Below are 13996 nucleotides of genomic sequence, written 5' to 3'. Positions count from 1 at the left end.
TGAGAGCATGGCTTTGGTTTCTGCGCAGTCCCTGGGAGGGCTCAGACATCCAGCTCTCCGCAAGGGGTGTGTGGGTATGGAAACAGATGTGGAGAACAGAAAGACACTCTTCGCTCTCACAATTCCTATTCTTTCCTTCCCTGCTTTTCCCACTCTTGCTTCCTTCCTCTTTTCCCCATTCCAGGCACCCCAGACAGTCTACCATCAGTTAGTTTCACAGACACGCTCAAGCCTGCAGACATAGGACTAGGTTATTTTTTTCCTTGGGGCATTAGGCTACGGTGCAGAGCCAAGAACCTGATACCCACCGCTGCTGTCGGATCCACAGCTCAGCTCGAATTCCAGCAAACAGAGAGCAGCGGCACACTGTCACCTTGTGCCACAGATGGAAGGGAAAATGTCTCTGTCCTTATACACACCTCGGAGAGCTGCTTTTTCTCTGGCCACAGCATGGGCCCCATCCTGATAAGCACAAACAGCAAGATGCAGCTGCCTCCGGAGCCGCTCGAGCGAGACACACACAGGGAAGCACCTCAGCACTACAACACAGATCTGTACAAGGACCTTGGACAGACATACAGACAGCAGGCAGCTCCTCCAGTGTCTCCAGTTACCTCCTCTAACCCAGGAGACCACTCTGACACAGAGGGGGTACAGACAGCAAACACAGGGTGGGGGATACGCACTTTAGCTGGGGGCTCTGATCTACAGCTGCAACCGTGGGGTCACTGCTCCGGTACTTACAGGTGGGCTCCCCGCCTGGGTAGCCCAGATGGTTTCTGATGGCCTCCCATAAATCATAGTCTTCAAAATTGAAGGCAAATTCATCAAAGTCTTCATAGCCGAGCGAGTTGCGAATGCAGGTGCTTATCGCTATCTCCGGGCTGCTGCCCCCTTCCGATTCCTTCTCTGCCTCTTCTCTCTCTCGAAGGGTTGTCATTTTGTCCTTGCGAAGTTCAGGGGTCAGGTGCCATGAGCCACTCACCTTCAGAGGAGGGGCTGGGGTAGCCAGGCTGACGGGTAGAAATCAAGCTGCCCCTGGGGGGGCTTCACTGCAGCCCCGGGGCCAGCCCTGGTGCCTCGCTCCCCTCCTCACGGGGCATGAAGATGCCGGCTGCTGCAGCCCCTGGGGACTGATGAGGTCCCAGGAAGGCTGGCTCCACTGGGGGATGCTTCCGTGGGGGGCTGCCCCACCAACTCCTCAGGAGCAGGATCCTTGCTCTGCCGCAGGGTCTCGTGCCGGCTGCCCAGGCACACGGTGCCTGTGGCCCGGGGACGGCCAGGCTGTGCGTGCAGCACCGCTTCTCTCCCTCGCTCCCCTCTGGTGTCTCCCTCCCTCTCCAGCCTGCAGAGCAACCTATTGAATTCTCCATGTCCTCAGGCCCGGAGCGTGCATTTCCATGACGTCTCTTCTGTCTGCCCTCGCACCGCGCACAGGGGCAGTCCCCCTCTGAGGCGCTCCAGAGGGGGCAGCTGCCTCCCCCTCCACCAGGAGAGCGGAGGAGAGGGGAGGCTCCTCACCTCAGGTTTTCTGTGATGCCAGAGCTGGCGTGTCGCACAGAGGGCTGATCGCCGGGAAAGTGTGTCAGGAGAGGAGAGAGCTGGGTCTCAGGGAAACACAGGGAGCCCTGAAGTGGAGGGGGTAGTGGGGTGGGTGGAGGACCAAGCAGCCATGGGGTGGATGTAAGTAGAGGTGCTGGAAACATGGGGACCGGTGCTGTGGACATTGCAAAGCTGACAGAGAGGAGCCAGGGCTGGAAAAGCAGGGGCTGGGGGACAGGGAGGTGAAGACCAGGTCCTGCGGCACACTAAAGACCATGCCTGGAGCTGCTAGGGAAGAGAGCAAAGCAGGGAGAAGCGAGGGACAAATGCACTAGTAGCATAGGTAGTGTAGCAAAGCCTCACTTTTCATGCCATCCAAGTCAGCAGACGCCAGCATCTGGGCCTCAGCCTCATCCGTGGGGACGCGCTGGTATGCTGCACTCTCCAGCGTGGTCATGCTGCCGATGCACATCCTCTCCTTCAAGTCATAGGTAACCCGCTGTCCGCTCGCCACCTGGCCCCAGGGCTTGCGCTTCTCCCACCCGCGAGACAGACGTTCCCGAGGCCCAGGGAGGCTGTAGGAACCAAAGAGACTGATGGTTGCAAATGGGGTGAGTGAGGATGGGCACTAGTCCCTCTCAGGGTTGAGGTCCCTCAGCCCAGCCCTGACCAACAAGTCCCTGAGAAGGAGCAGAGCCAGCAGTCACCTGGCCCACCACCTAAGGATTGCCCCTTCCCACCACAGAACGGGATCAGCTTGTGGTCCGTGTTGGGGACCCACCTCTGAGTCAATGGCCTCACGGTCCCCTAACTCAGCCAAACCTCCAGGGGCTTCCCAGCCTGCAGGTCAGCACGACAGCACAAGTTAACTGGGAGGAGGAGTACTCCACGTGTGCAGCCCAGTGCCTCCAAACCCGCACCGTAGGGATTCCACAGACCCGAGGAGGTCACAAGAGTCCCGGGGAGTGACCGTCCCACCAGGAAGCAGCTGTGCTGCTCACAGCCATTGTCCCTCCGGGACCCATGGCCCCTCTGGCTCAGCAGGTGACTTCAGGCTGGGCACAGCTGCTGCCCCCGGGGACAGGGTCTGTGCAGAGACCCCGAGCCAAGCACAGTGGCAGGCAGCTCGGCACACATTTGCCTACCTGCGAAGGGAGGGAGGGCCCTTCTCCTGCAACAGGTCGGTGAAGCGTGGCACGGGGGACAGGATGCCACACTCCTCCTCCACGTGGAACTGTGCGGGGGCCAGAGCATTGCCAGACTCCTCCTCATCGCTGCCGATGGTGAACTGCAGAGACGACAGTCCTGACAGCAAGAGCCAGGCAGCCTTCGCCCCAGTCCCTGACATGCAGATCCTCCCCACTTCCCCACAGCCTAGAAAGGGACACACCGACTTTCCTCATGTGCCCCATACCCTGGGACTGCCCATACTAAGCCCCCCCATATCCTATACACCCTAAGAACAGCCCCTCTGATCTTCCCTCATGGGTCTTACACCCCCAAAATGATCATGCACACTCTCCTCAGCACCCACCTCAAGCAATGGCTTACATATCACTGTCCTCCAGTGCCCACCTCTGCTAGTGAGGGACAAAACCACTCTTCACACAATATTGCACAGACACAACCTTTTCCCCCTGAGCAGCACACTCCCATGACCATACAGCCTGGCACCCTCCCAGCATCAACCCTCCCTCCACCTTCCCCCAGCCTCCAAGCCCCGTCCAGGTAGGGATGCCCTAGCCTTGCCTTTGGTTTGCTTGAGGGCTCCAGCTTAGGGGACGTGTCCTTCCCACGAGCTTCGCCCTCAGACTCTGCAGAGATCTCTTTCACCTGGGCCTCCTCTGCCTCAGACTCTCCTTCTTCCTCTTCTTCTTCTTCCTCTTCTTCCTCCTCTTCTCCCCCCTCCTCGTCCTCTTCCTGGATGGTGGGAGTCACCTCCGAAGGGGGTAACGAGGTTTTCTTCTTTTTCCTCCTCCTTTTTTTCCTCCTGCTGGCACGGGGAGGCCTCTTTTGGAACTTGAGGGCAGAAGGGAGGTGAGTGGAAAGGGGATGATGGATGTGGTGCGAGGTTTGGCGGTGGACTGAGAGAGAAAAAGAGAGTCAGGGGCAGGAAGAGGCTGGGAGGAACCTGCCAGGCGCCCCTCCAGGAAACAGCATGGTTTGGAGATCAAGGGCCAGGAAGGGCAAGGAGAGCCACCAGCCCGCAGGGACGTAGCAAAGCTCTTTCAGTGATGCGGCAATCTGGGGTGGCTGGGGAGGCAGCCCCAATGCAGTGCCAAACCACCCAAGGCAGCTTCACTGCCCTGGGGAAGGCAGGACTCCTCTCCCAGCATCACTGAAAGCCATTCACATGGCTACACAGAGCTGCGGTTGCCTGCCAGAGGCACCATCCCCTTCCTAAACGTGGGGAAACGTTTCTCACATTCTCAAACAAGCATGATTTGGGCCCTTTACAAACTTTTTGTTTCCTGCCTAGTGGTTTTTGAGTTAAATAGATGCGCCTTATTTATCCCCCAGGCTTTGACAGAAAGTCCCTCCTGCATGCCCACAGGAACCACAGACCAAGCCTTTTAGTGCAGATGCAACCTGCGTCCACATCCCAGGTGCTGTGGGGGCTTATGCCTACCAGCCTCTGAAATGCAAGTTCAATTAGGAGGCTGTCTTTTAAAAACCAGGGTAAGAAACAGGGCAGAACGACTTTTCTTTAAACTAATCTACAAAGAGAAATTCATACAGGCTTGACCTGGGTGTCGTGGGAATTACAGAGTGAGAAGAAATTAATGGCATTTCTGAGCCTTCACTCAAAAACAATGATAAGGCACCATGCAGGGAACAGGGTAAGCTCAGCATCTCCCTGCAAGAGAGAGGAAAGCCATTCCTGCGAGGTCGATCTGCAGGCACAAAGCCTCCCATAGACAGTCTGCAGGATGCACAGATCCTGGGGCTGCACCCGGAACAGCTGAAATGACGGGGGCACCAGCCACTTCGCAAGGGGGTTTTGCTCAGCAGCTCTTCCTGAGGAATTGTTTCCAGTCTGTTTTGATTTGGTTCCTTCCCAGCTTTCCTGTGACATGGCAGCAAAATCTGTTTATAGTGAAAACTACCTTCAAAGGACATTTTCAATGGAAGCTGTAACCTTCTCCCTGGGAGAGCCAGGCAGGTTCATTGTTCTGGTGTCATGTTTCCTTTCCTTTGGTTCCTCAAATCTTTTCTCCCTTGTTTCCCCCCTTGGGAACAGCAGGGATATTTCACACACCCTCCTGGTTCAGCAGGAGAGGCTTGTGGCAAGATTAGAGGAGATTAGGAATGGTCAGACATCTGCAAATTGGAAAGAGTTTGGGCTCGATTTATAAGCACTTTTTCCTCCAAAGTGTTCTCTAGTTCTTTGACTTAACTAGATGTACCCTGTTTCACTCATGGGTTTTGGCAGAAAGACCCTCCTGCCCCGCTGCTGCACTCCCGCAGCACTGCTCTGCGTGCCACCGATAGGTCAGGAATGAATTTCTCACCTAAGAAGAAGCAAGGAAGGCCCCAACTGTACATTTGTTGCTCCTTCTACAGCACAAAGCTGCTGGTGAGGACACGGCCCATCTTTCCCTTCTGGCTTGTTCACATCAGCCCAGGACAGAAACGTTTACGTTTTGGATCAGAAGGATCCTTGGGCTGCAGGGAAGGGTAAGTGGCTCGTCTGGCGCAGAAAAGGGTAGCACTGCTCTTCACCCCTGCACTCAGCACTCCTTGTGTCTACTGATCATGTCTCCACAGATGTGGCCGTGGGAAAAACATACCTCTCCCAGACACAAAAGGCTTCGTGCCTCCCTCTTCTTGCTCCCTGTCCCCCTGCAACTCCTGCACGCCCAGCCCTGCCCTCCTTCCCTGCTCCTTTCCTTGCACTGCCTGCCGGAATGGAAAGTTATTGCCAAACCAGTGTCCTAGATGTCTGATTACATTTCTCAGTGAATTTGATACAAGAGACATGAAAAAGTAATTTGGATAGGGAGCCCAGAAGGAAGAGCCTACATATTAGGAATTCCTGGCTTTGAATAGGGCAGGAAACATTTCTAAACCCAGAGAGCATTCACCTCCATGGGCTCGTATATTATCTTTCAAAGTCTAATGACCTAACCAGACCTTCCAGCTTTATGAACATGAACTGCATAAAACTTATAACCAGGGTTGACGTAGCCCTAGATAACAGGGACACACCAGGAGCTCAGAGGAAAACAAGCTTGATTCTAACAAAGAAAAAAAGGACTCTCCTATAAAGAAAAAAAAAAAAACCCAAACAGTACAAATCTCTAGTCAAATTTTCAAAGAAGCTTCTGCCATGCATGCTCAAGCAGATCGTCCGTGTCCTCCCAGCCAACCCGCGCACCTGTGCGCACAGGCAGAGCTTCTGAGCCGGGAAGTCCTACCAGCACAGAACAGGTATTCAACCCACAGCAAAGCTATTAGCACTTTGCAGCCATGTGCGCGAGTGACTGTGTGCTCAGGTGGAAAGTGTTGTTTGAATGGAGCCTCCGTAGAGAAATGACACAAGCAGAAAGTAGCAGCTGGGGTGCACTACAGTAAGAGACTTTTACCAGCAAACTTTTACAACAGCCATTGGAAATGAATGGCCAAGCAGAAAACAGCCTGGTGATGTACTTGGAACATAATGTTCCCGACGTTGTATCCCATCAAATCTAAGCTGGAAAATAATCAGTATCCGACTGTGGAGAGCCAGAGAGTGGGAAACTCTCCCAATCATTGCTACTTGTCCGCCACACAATGAGGCTGCTGGCTGGGGGACTCTTCTTCCTGCCCTTCACTGCTGTTGCTACAAGCCAACGCGACCCACCTATACCAGGCAATTGCTTATGGACAATCTTTTGGGCACACTCCCATTTTACAGCCAAAGTGGGTTTGCGCAGACTGTTTGCCTCCATCATGGAAAGGCAGTCAGAGGAATAAATAGGCTGATCAGAGGAGTTCAGGTGAGATAGCTACAGCATTTTAAATTCACACCCCATTTTTATTTTGCAGTCCTTTCTTTGAGCAGATAAGCCTGATGGTTTCATGGTTGCTATTTAGAAATACATAGGCATGTCTGACTGGAGCCATCTGCTTTCAGACTGGGGAGGACAGCCTGGCTTCTGGCCATATTTGGATGTTTCTTTGCAGCCATATGGGAGAAAAATAGTTTCAAACTGGAAATTTCAACGTGAGGGAAGTGGCTGCAGAGGTCCCCAACGCTGGGCGAGGAGGTGAGCAAACAGCCCAGCCTGGGCAGTAGCTACGCCACTGGAGATGGGGAAAAGAGGGAACAGACTAAGAAGAGGCCACGGGCACTGGTGCTAAACTGGGTGTATGTAGCACTTTGGGAATGCTCTGAAGGGAGGGAGTGAATAGCAGGCTATCAAGATCTGCAGGGTCCCGGCACAAGGCTGCAGAGCACGTGGGGCTGAGCGAGGGTTGGCAGCGAGGGTGGAAGAGGGTACAACAGTTCAAACCTACATACATTCAAAATCTCTCTCACTGTAGCTGCGTCTTTGCTTCTCCAGGTTGCTTGATGCTGACTTGCTTATCAGGTCCCCAAATCTCTCGATTGACAAAGTCTTATCCAAGTCCTCATCGTCCTCGGCACCAGGAGAGGCTTTCTCTGCGCGATCTCTGCCCTGCACAGAAATCGCCAGACAAGAATCAAACACTGCAGACCCCTGGAGCCCTCTGGATCCTCACGCCCTGCAAATGGTGCTGGGCTTGCTGGTGAGCAGCAGGCTCCAGACGACAGGGCTGGGGCACAGTTTCTCACTTAGAGCCACAGCTCCACTCAAAACCAAGAACCAAAATGGACCAGCAAGCCTCCAAGCCACACTCTGCAGAGATACCTTAGCGGTCCTCCACACTTCCCTTGAGTGGCAGGTATCAATGGACTATGTCTTTCCTACCAGCGGAGATGCGTAGCTTTTGTTTAGCTGGAATTTCTCTCCACATCTAACTGCTGTCCTCTGGCCTTTCCTTTGCCCAGTCCACCATCCCTCCCTTTCTTAGACCTCCTCTGTATTTCCCCCTGGGAAACAGCATCCCTGCTCTGGTGAGCTGTCCTTGTCTCAGTGACCACCCTGTGCCTTCCCACCCCTCCTCTGCATTCCTAGGGCCCCCCCGTTCCTCTTTGGCATGCCTTCTTCAAGCTTTTCTGCTTGTTTTACTCCTGTTTCAGGCTATGGGCCCTTCTCTGCCTTTTGCTGGTGGAGACGTTTTGAGAAGAGCATCGCCAGGTGACTCGTGTCCTTTCTGCCTCCCGAGCAGCTGCATCTGGTAAAATTTTCCGTCAATATAGCCGAAATGCCAGCGCGGAGCTGTTGTGGACTCCCGTGTTTCCATGGAAACAGAAGGAGGCCCAACTGTGACAAATCTGTCTATGCTGGGCGGAAAGAGGGAGCAAGGCGGCTTTAGCCGAGCTGTGCCTCTCCTAAGATCCCCCAGCTGTTCCCAGCTGTGTGTTGGGAGCGGCTTTGTATCTGTGGGTGAGATTCTCCTCTCACCTTAGCACGGGTGTCCCAAGCCCAGCCTAAATGGGGAGAATCTAATTGCAAGCTGCCCAGCTCCTCCTGCCGCTTGCCTACCCCACCCAAGGGCATGTGAAGGCACAGGGACCCCACAGAGCAACCACTGGCCTTTTCTGGAGCACAATTTGCCGTCTGCATGGGGAGGGGCTCTGCATGGGCTCATGGGCAGCCTTGGGGCACCCTTCGTGCAGACCTGTCCCCAGTGAACGGAGGCTGTGTCTCCTACTGGCTGCCAGGACGTGGGTCCCACGCTCAGCCTGGCAGGAGCACCGTGCCTGGGGAAGAGAGAGCCCCACTGCTGCTGGATTCCCACCTCACCTGCTGCAGGTCGATGAAGACATCTCCTACGGGAGGGGACTCTCCAGCTGCCATTTTGGTTCAGGACCTAAGGGCCTGGGCAAAATATCAACCCTTCTCTTTCACCGGCAGGCACCCAGCAAACCTGGAGAGTTGCATAACCTGTGGAGAGAGGGCAGGACAAGGGAATGTCGTGGGAGACTACTGGCCACTGCCCTCAACCCCCCTGGCTCCTAACCCGGAGAGGTCACCTCACCGGCCCTCAGGGAACCTCCCCGGCATCATTGGGACATGCCTGTCCCCTGCCACACTGCAGCGAGGGGGCGAGAATGGCCCATCCCACGCTGCTTCATGCATTGGCTCCAACAGTTCAAGGGCAGGTGGGATCCTGACCTCCTCCAAAGGACCAGATGCATGGAGGTGCAGGGGCCGACCAAGACAGTGGCTACATGTGGCTCCTGCACGGGCTGTGCAAGAGAAGGAAAGGGTTCCTGCTCATGCACCTCTGCGTCAGCACATCTGTGCAAAGCTGGGGCACGACTGACCACCAGGGAAGGATAAAATCAGAGAGATCGGGAGCTGGGAGGGCATGCCAGGAGCAGGAGCAGAATGGTCCTGTGCCACATAGCTTCAATTGGGCAGGTCCCAAAACGGCCAGAAGGAACCTCAGAGAGATCTGTGCAGGCCAGAGAGATGGCACAAGGACAAACAATGGTTCAGCATTGAAACACCAAACACAAAACAACACGTTACGGGGAAAGAGGACAACCTTCAGGCTGGAGATCTGTGCCCTGTCTTTACCAGCACGGCTGAGGGGTGCAAAAGACCCTGCGGGCAGCCCGAGGGAGTGCCCTGCTCAAAAAGCAAGTGAAGAAGGCAATGAGGTGCCATGGTTGACAAGGATTGGGATGGAGACCAACACAGAAACAGCTGTAGTCATACCATCTACAGCAACAGCACAGGCTGAGCTCAGCATGGGCTACACCCCAGGAAGAACTGGAGATGGCACGGAGACTGGCATTGGGAAGATAGCGACCTCCAAAACCTCATCTGAACTCATACAGAGAAGGCATTGGGAAGATGTAAGCACACGCACAGTGCTTTGGACGCAGGCATAAACAAAGCGTTCTCATCTCAGCACAAGAAAAGGGACATTCGTTAAAACTACAAGGGTAGAATACAAATGAATTACAAACTGGCAAAAGAAAACACTTTTTTCAGTGATGTCATCACGGAGGAAAAAACTGCAAAGTCAGAGGATAGCTTGGCCATCTCTCTGAGTAACAAGCTGTCATATTTATGGCAAAGAAAATTAAGAAAAGTTAACCCCACCTTTCAGAACAAGCTATTCTCCAGCTATGAAAGCTTTGGAAGAAGTATTATAGGTTATATCCTGGTGATCTGCTGAGGTGTTTCTTACTATCTCATCTGAAGTACCTAGTATGGGCCACTGTTCAAGACAAGCCATTAAAACACTAAAACAGATGCTCTAAAGGTGACATCAGTAAGGACACTTTATCATCCCTCCTTCTATCTTCGAAGAACTCCAGAAGGTACTGCTACAGTCTTTGCTTACTCTGCCTATCTGAAGAGCTTATTCAAACCAAAAAATTAGCTTATTCAAACTAAAAAAAAAAAAAAAAAAGCTTATTCAAACCAAAACTCCCAGGGCCATCTATCAGACAAGTTTTTGAGGAGCTGATCTGCCCACTGATGAAGCATGCTCCCTGGGTCCACCCTCCTAATTATCAGGAACAAGGCAAAGCTTAATGGAAGAATCTCCTCAAACACACCTCATCAAACTCTTCAGTAACTGAATTCATCAACGAGACCTGAACAGCTCAACAGAAATATGCTGACAAGACGGACGTCTAAAAAGCAAATGCAGAGTCCAGGCCATAAGGAACAGGACAGAAAAGAATGAAAACACCCAGTCCACTCTGTAGATCTTAAGCTGTAATCTTCAACTTCACACCCTGTTTTCCAAGAAAGACAGAGTAAAAGGGTTCCAAGAGAGAAAGCAGAAAAAAGGAGAAAGGTCTGGAAATCATCTGTAAGCAGAGACCGATGTGCTTTTTAGTAGGAGACATGATAGAGAAAAGGGTAATAACATGGCTTTTATTTCCTTTCACATTTAACTCAAGAAGAGGGTATCATTCCATGAAAACAAACAGCAGCACATTTGAAACTAGAGGCAGGCAACGCTTTATGCCAGCGGGAATTGCTGGCAGGGGAACCTGGCTCTGCAGTCCTGCAGGGCTACGGCATCACCACTGAGAACTGGGTGTTTGTAGGGGACATAACATCCACAGCTACAGACTGCCTGCAGAAACATGTGGCAAGCGCAACTACTTCCTAAATAATATATAATACATAATAAAACGACGATGGGGCTTTGGATGGCAGCTCCTATAGTGGCAGAATCCCTAAAAACAAGCAAAACAGTAAAGATAATTCAACAAAAAATTGCTAATGCTCAGCTCCAACTCTGTGCCACTAATGTGCCTTGTGGGGCCTCCAAAGGAAACTGTAAACTATCAGCAATGTTGTGAAACAATGTGCTTTGTTTCAGGTCAAGCTCAGGTTTGTCTGGAGCTAGGCAGAGGCTTTGCAGGGGTATTCACGTTCCGGGCAGGAGGAAACCTACAGCCAGGAGAACTGTTGGATGCAACGAACGCTGCGGGCTCCAGCTTTGCGAGATGTTACACTGAGTTTAAAACTACAGCCTGACTGCCTAAACAAAGTTAAAAGGGAGGGAAAATCCAGCACTTATTCTTTCTTTACTCACTGAAGCAGCATATTCTGAAATATGCTGAAAATGTGTCACTCTAATGATGCTGCTGAACAGCTAAAAGCAAGACAGTTGTACTAGCAGTAAAATAAGAGAGCCCCTGGGACTTGCTTTGAAATTTCAGAGGGACTGCGAGGTGCCCAGGGGGGTTTTGTCAATCCCCCACCCACCATCCCGCGCAGTCAGGATGCAATGCCTGGGTACCCCAAGCCGGCAGGGCTTGGGCACAGAGCTGCCGGAGGGGTCTCCTGCTTTGGGGGCGAGAGGAGGGTGAGGATGGGAGGCACGTTCTCCTTTCTCGGATCCTACCCCTACCGTCTCTCCTGCCTCCTCGAGAAGGGAGAGCCCATGGCCTGGGAGCACCGGTGCTCCCTTTCGGTGCATTAATTGATGGTTGGCCACTAGAGGCCACTTGCCCCTTAGTCTGTGCAACCTCTGGGAGAAAGGCTGGACAGACACCTACACGGATCTGGCCTGGATTTTCTATTATCCAAAACAGACGGAGTTCAGAGAAGAGCAACAAAAAATTGATAGTAGGCCAGAGGGATTGATTTATAAGGAAAGGTTAGGAGCTAAATTTGTCTAGCGCAATATGAGATGACTAAGATGGGGAGGGGACAAGCCAGTAGTCTGGAAAGATCTCAAGGGTGTAAAACACGACTAAAGACTACTTTTTTTTTTCAGGGGGCCCTGCAGAAAGAGACTTAGAAACGCGTTAAAATTTAAAAGAGAAACTTAAAATGAATATCAAGGAGAATTCTGCTAATGAGCATCATGCTGAAGCACCCAACCTGCTGGCATCACTGCCTGGGCTGCCATAAGAAAAACACAAGACAAAAGGGGAAAGAAAAAAAAACAGTAAAGAAAATGGAATGAATGATACCTTCATCCTACTGTATCTCCTGGTTGTCGGGAGTACGTGATTCAGCATTCCCGTTAGAAGTAATTTTCAGTAATAGAAGCGTCATGCCAGCAGGGCAGATTCGAAGGCAGGCCAGAAAAATCCACAGCCTGCCAACCTGCACACACTCACACCTCCCTGCTCTCTCCACACACACATCAGCAAACAGAACTGGCTCACCTAAATCACCGTGCCTCGTATCGACCATCTAGGCTACACGAGCGCTGAAGGCAGGCGAGCAGGCATGTCCCTGCGATGCCGGCAGCTACGGCATCTCCCACATGTTGCTGACAGGGACTCCAGCGGGGCTTCCCCCGACCCCAAAGGCTGCTTCACAGTGCCAGGGCAGGAGATTTCCTGTTTGGCTGAGAAAAACACATCTGGCACATCTTCGAGGGGCAGAGGCCGTCAGTTCACACTGCTCTTTTGCAATAAGGACGATCCAGGAGGGCTACAGCAGGCTGTCCCAGCTCTGTGGGCAAGGGGCTGCACAGCGACAGCCATCAGGCCCCCCTTCCATCTCCTCAGCTCTTCCCTAATCCCCTGGCCATCGGGCTGAGAATAATTTTGACGTGGAGTGTCTAGACAAGGAGTGGATGTTAAGAAAGGGATAAAGCCAGAGGGGCAAAGCTGGTTTGGGGGTAGAGAGGGAGAAAGAGTCTGTCTGATAGAAACAGACGGGAAGAGCTCAAAAAGGAGAAAAAGGAGGATTAGAGGCCTGGAAAGATTTTCCTGGGAAGACAGGATGAGCCTGTCCACAGAGGAGAGGAGCAGGAGGGGTGCTGCTGCATACGCCGAAGCATTTGGATGCTGCTGTGACAGTCACAGCCTCAAAGCCGAACAAAAGAGGAGTGGGCTGCACAGCCCCTGCTTCTCCCCTGCCACGACAGAGGAACGGGGACACACACACCAGAATGAAAAGGCAACACAAAAGACAGTAAACACACAAAGTTTTCGGGCACAAAGGGCTTAACCTGTGGATCTCTCTAACACATAGCTACGCTGAAACTAAGAATACAGGAGTATTTTATAGGGCTTAAATATTTCAGTGAATCCTGTAACCTACTGAACTGGCCTGGATAAGCCACCACAGCCCTTCACTTCTGAAGCACCTGCTCCGTTCCCTGGCTCTCCCTTCACAGAGGTACCGGACAGGACGGAGCTCACACGGCCGACAGACACATACATGAACACACGGGAACAAAACCCACTCCAGAACCGGAGTACCAACACCAGACAGGGACAAGGAGACACCCCTCCACCGGACGGACGGACAGACAGCTCTGACAGACACACGTACAGCCGGGGGAGCGAAGGGACGTAGGCAGGCACTGGGGATGCACTGCACCACGCACCGCACAGTGCGTGGGACCACACCGCGCTGGGAGGCATCCAGCGCCGGGCACCGCGCCGTGACGGGGGACTGCGCTGCTGCCTGCTGTGCCATGCGCCATGCCCCATGCCATATCCCATGCCACGTCCTGTGCCATGCATCATGCCATGCCCCACGCCATGCCACGCACCCCGCACACAGGGCCGGGGAAGGGGCGGCCAAGCGGGGCTGCCCCGGGCTCTGCGGGGCAGCGGCGCCCGCCACGCGTGTCCGCGGGGCCCGTGGGCTGCCACAGCCGGTGGCGGCGGAGGGGGGAGCAAGCCCCAGGACCCGCCTCCCCCCTCCCCTCAGCCCCCCGCCCGGCCCGTACCTCGCACCGCCGGAGCAGCAGAGCCGCCCGCCGCCGCCGCGCCGCGCCCCGGCCCCGCCACCGCGCTCCGCCCGACACGTGCCGCGCCGCGACGGCGGCGGGCGGCGCTGCCGCCCCGGCCTCCTCCCGCCGGCCCTGCGCAAGGCGGGCCCGCCGTCCCCTCCCCGGGCCGCCGCCGCTTACCGGTGTGGCGGGCGCTTCCCCGGCG

At 53.8% G+C, this 13996-nt stretch overlaps 1 protein-coding gene across 4 annotated transcripts in view; it reads right to left on the bottom strand.

Moving 5' to 3' along the window:
• Positions 1–13843, bottom strand: part of SLC4A3 (solute carrier family 4 member 3) — a 35208-nt gene extending 21365 nt beyond the window's left edge. For 2 of the 4 annotated variants that reach the window (XM_054209416.1, XM_054209417.1), the window contains exons 1-6: positions 13789–13843; positions 8415–8555; positions 7046–7202; positions 3292–3626; positions 2688–2830; positions 1906–2117 (exon numbers count right to left, since the gene is read on the bottom strand). In XM_054209416.1, the coding sequence (XP_054065391.1) occupies positions 1906–2117; positions 2688–2830; positions 3292–3626; positions 7046–7202; positions 8415–8468 (901 nt within the window). In that variant the 5' untranslated portion in view covers positions 8469–8555; positions 13789–13843. Of the gene's footprint in view, positions 1–744; positions 1367–1905; positions 2136–2687; positions 2831–3291; positions 3627–7045; positions 7203–8414; positions 8556–13788 lie in introns of those variants that run through there. The other 2 variants (XM_054209415.1, XM_054209419.1) reach the window with 2 other exon arrangements.
• Between the last annotated feature and the right edge of the window lie 153 nt (positions 13844–13996).

Source organism: Rissa tridactyla, chromosome 7 (genome assembly GCF_028500815.1).
Source record: "Rissa tridactyla isolate bRisTri1 chromosome 7, bRisTri1.patW.cur.20221130, whole genome shotgun sequence".
NCBI lineage: Eukaryota > Metazoa > Chordata > Aves > Charadriiformes > Laridae > Rissa > Rissa tridactyla.
The sequence above is the reverse complement of the archived record's forward strand: the minus strand, read 5'-3'. Positions and strand labels throughout refer to the sequence as shown.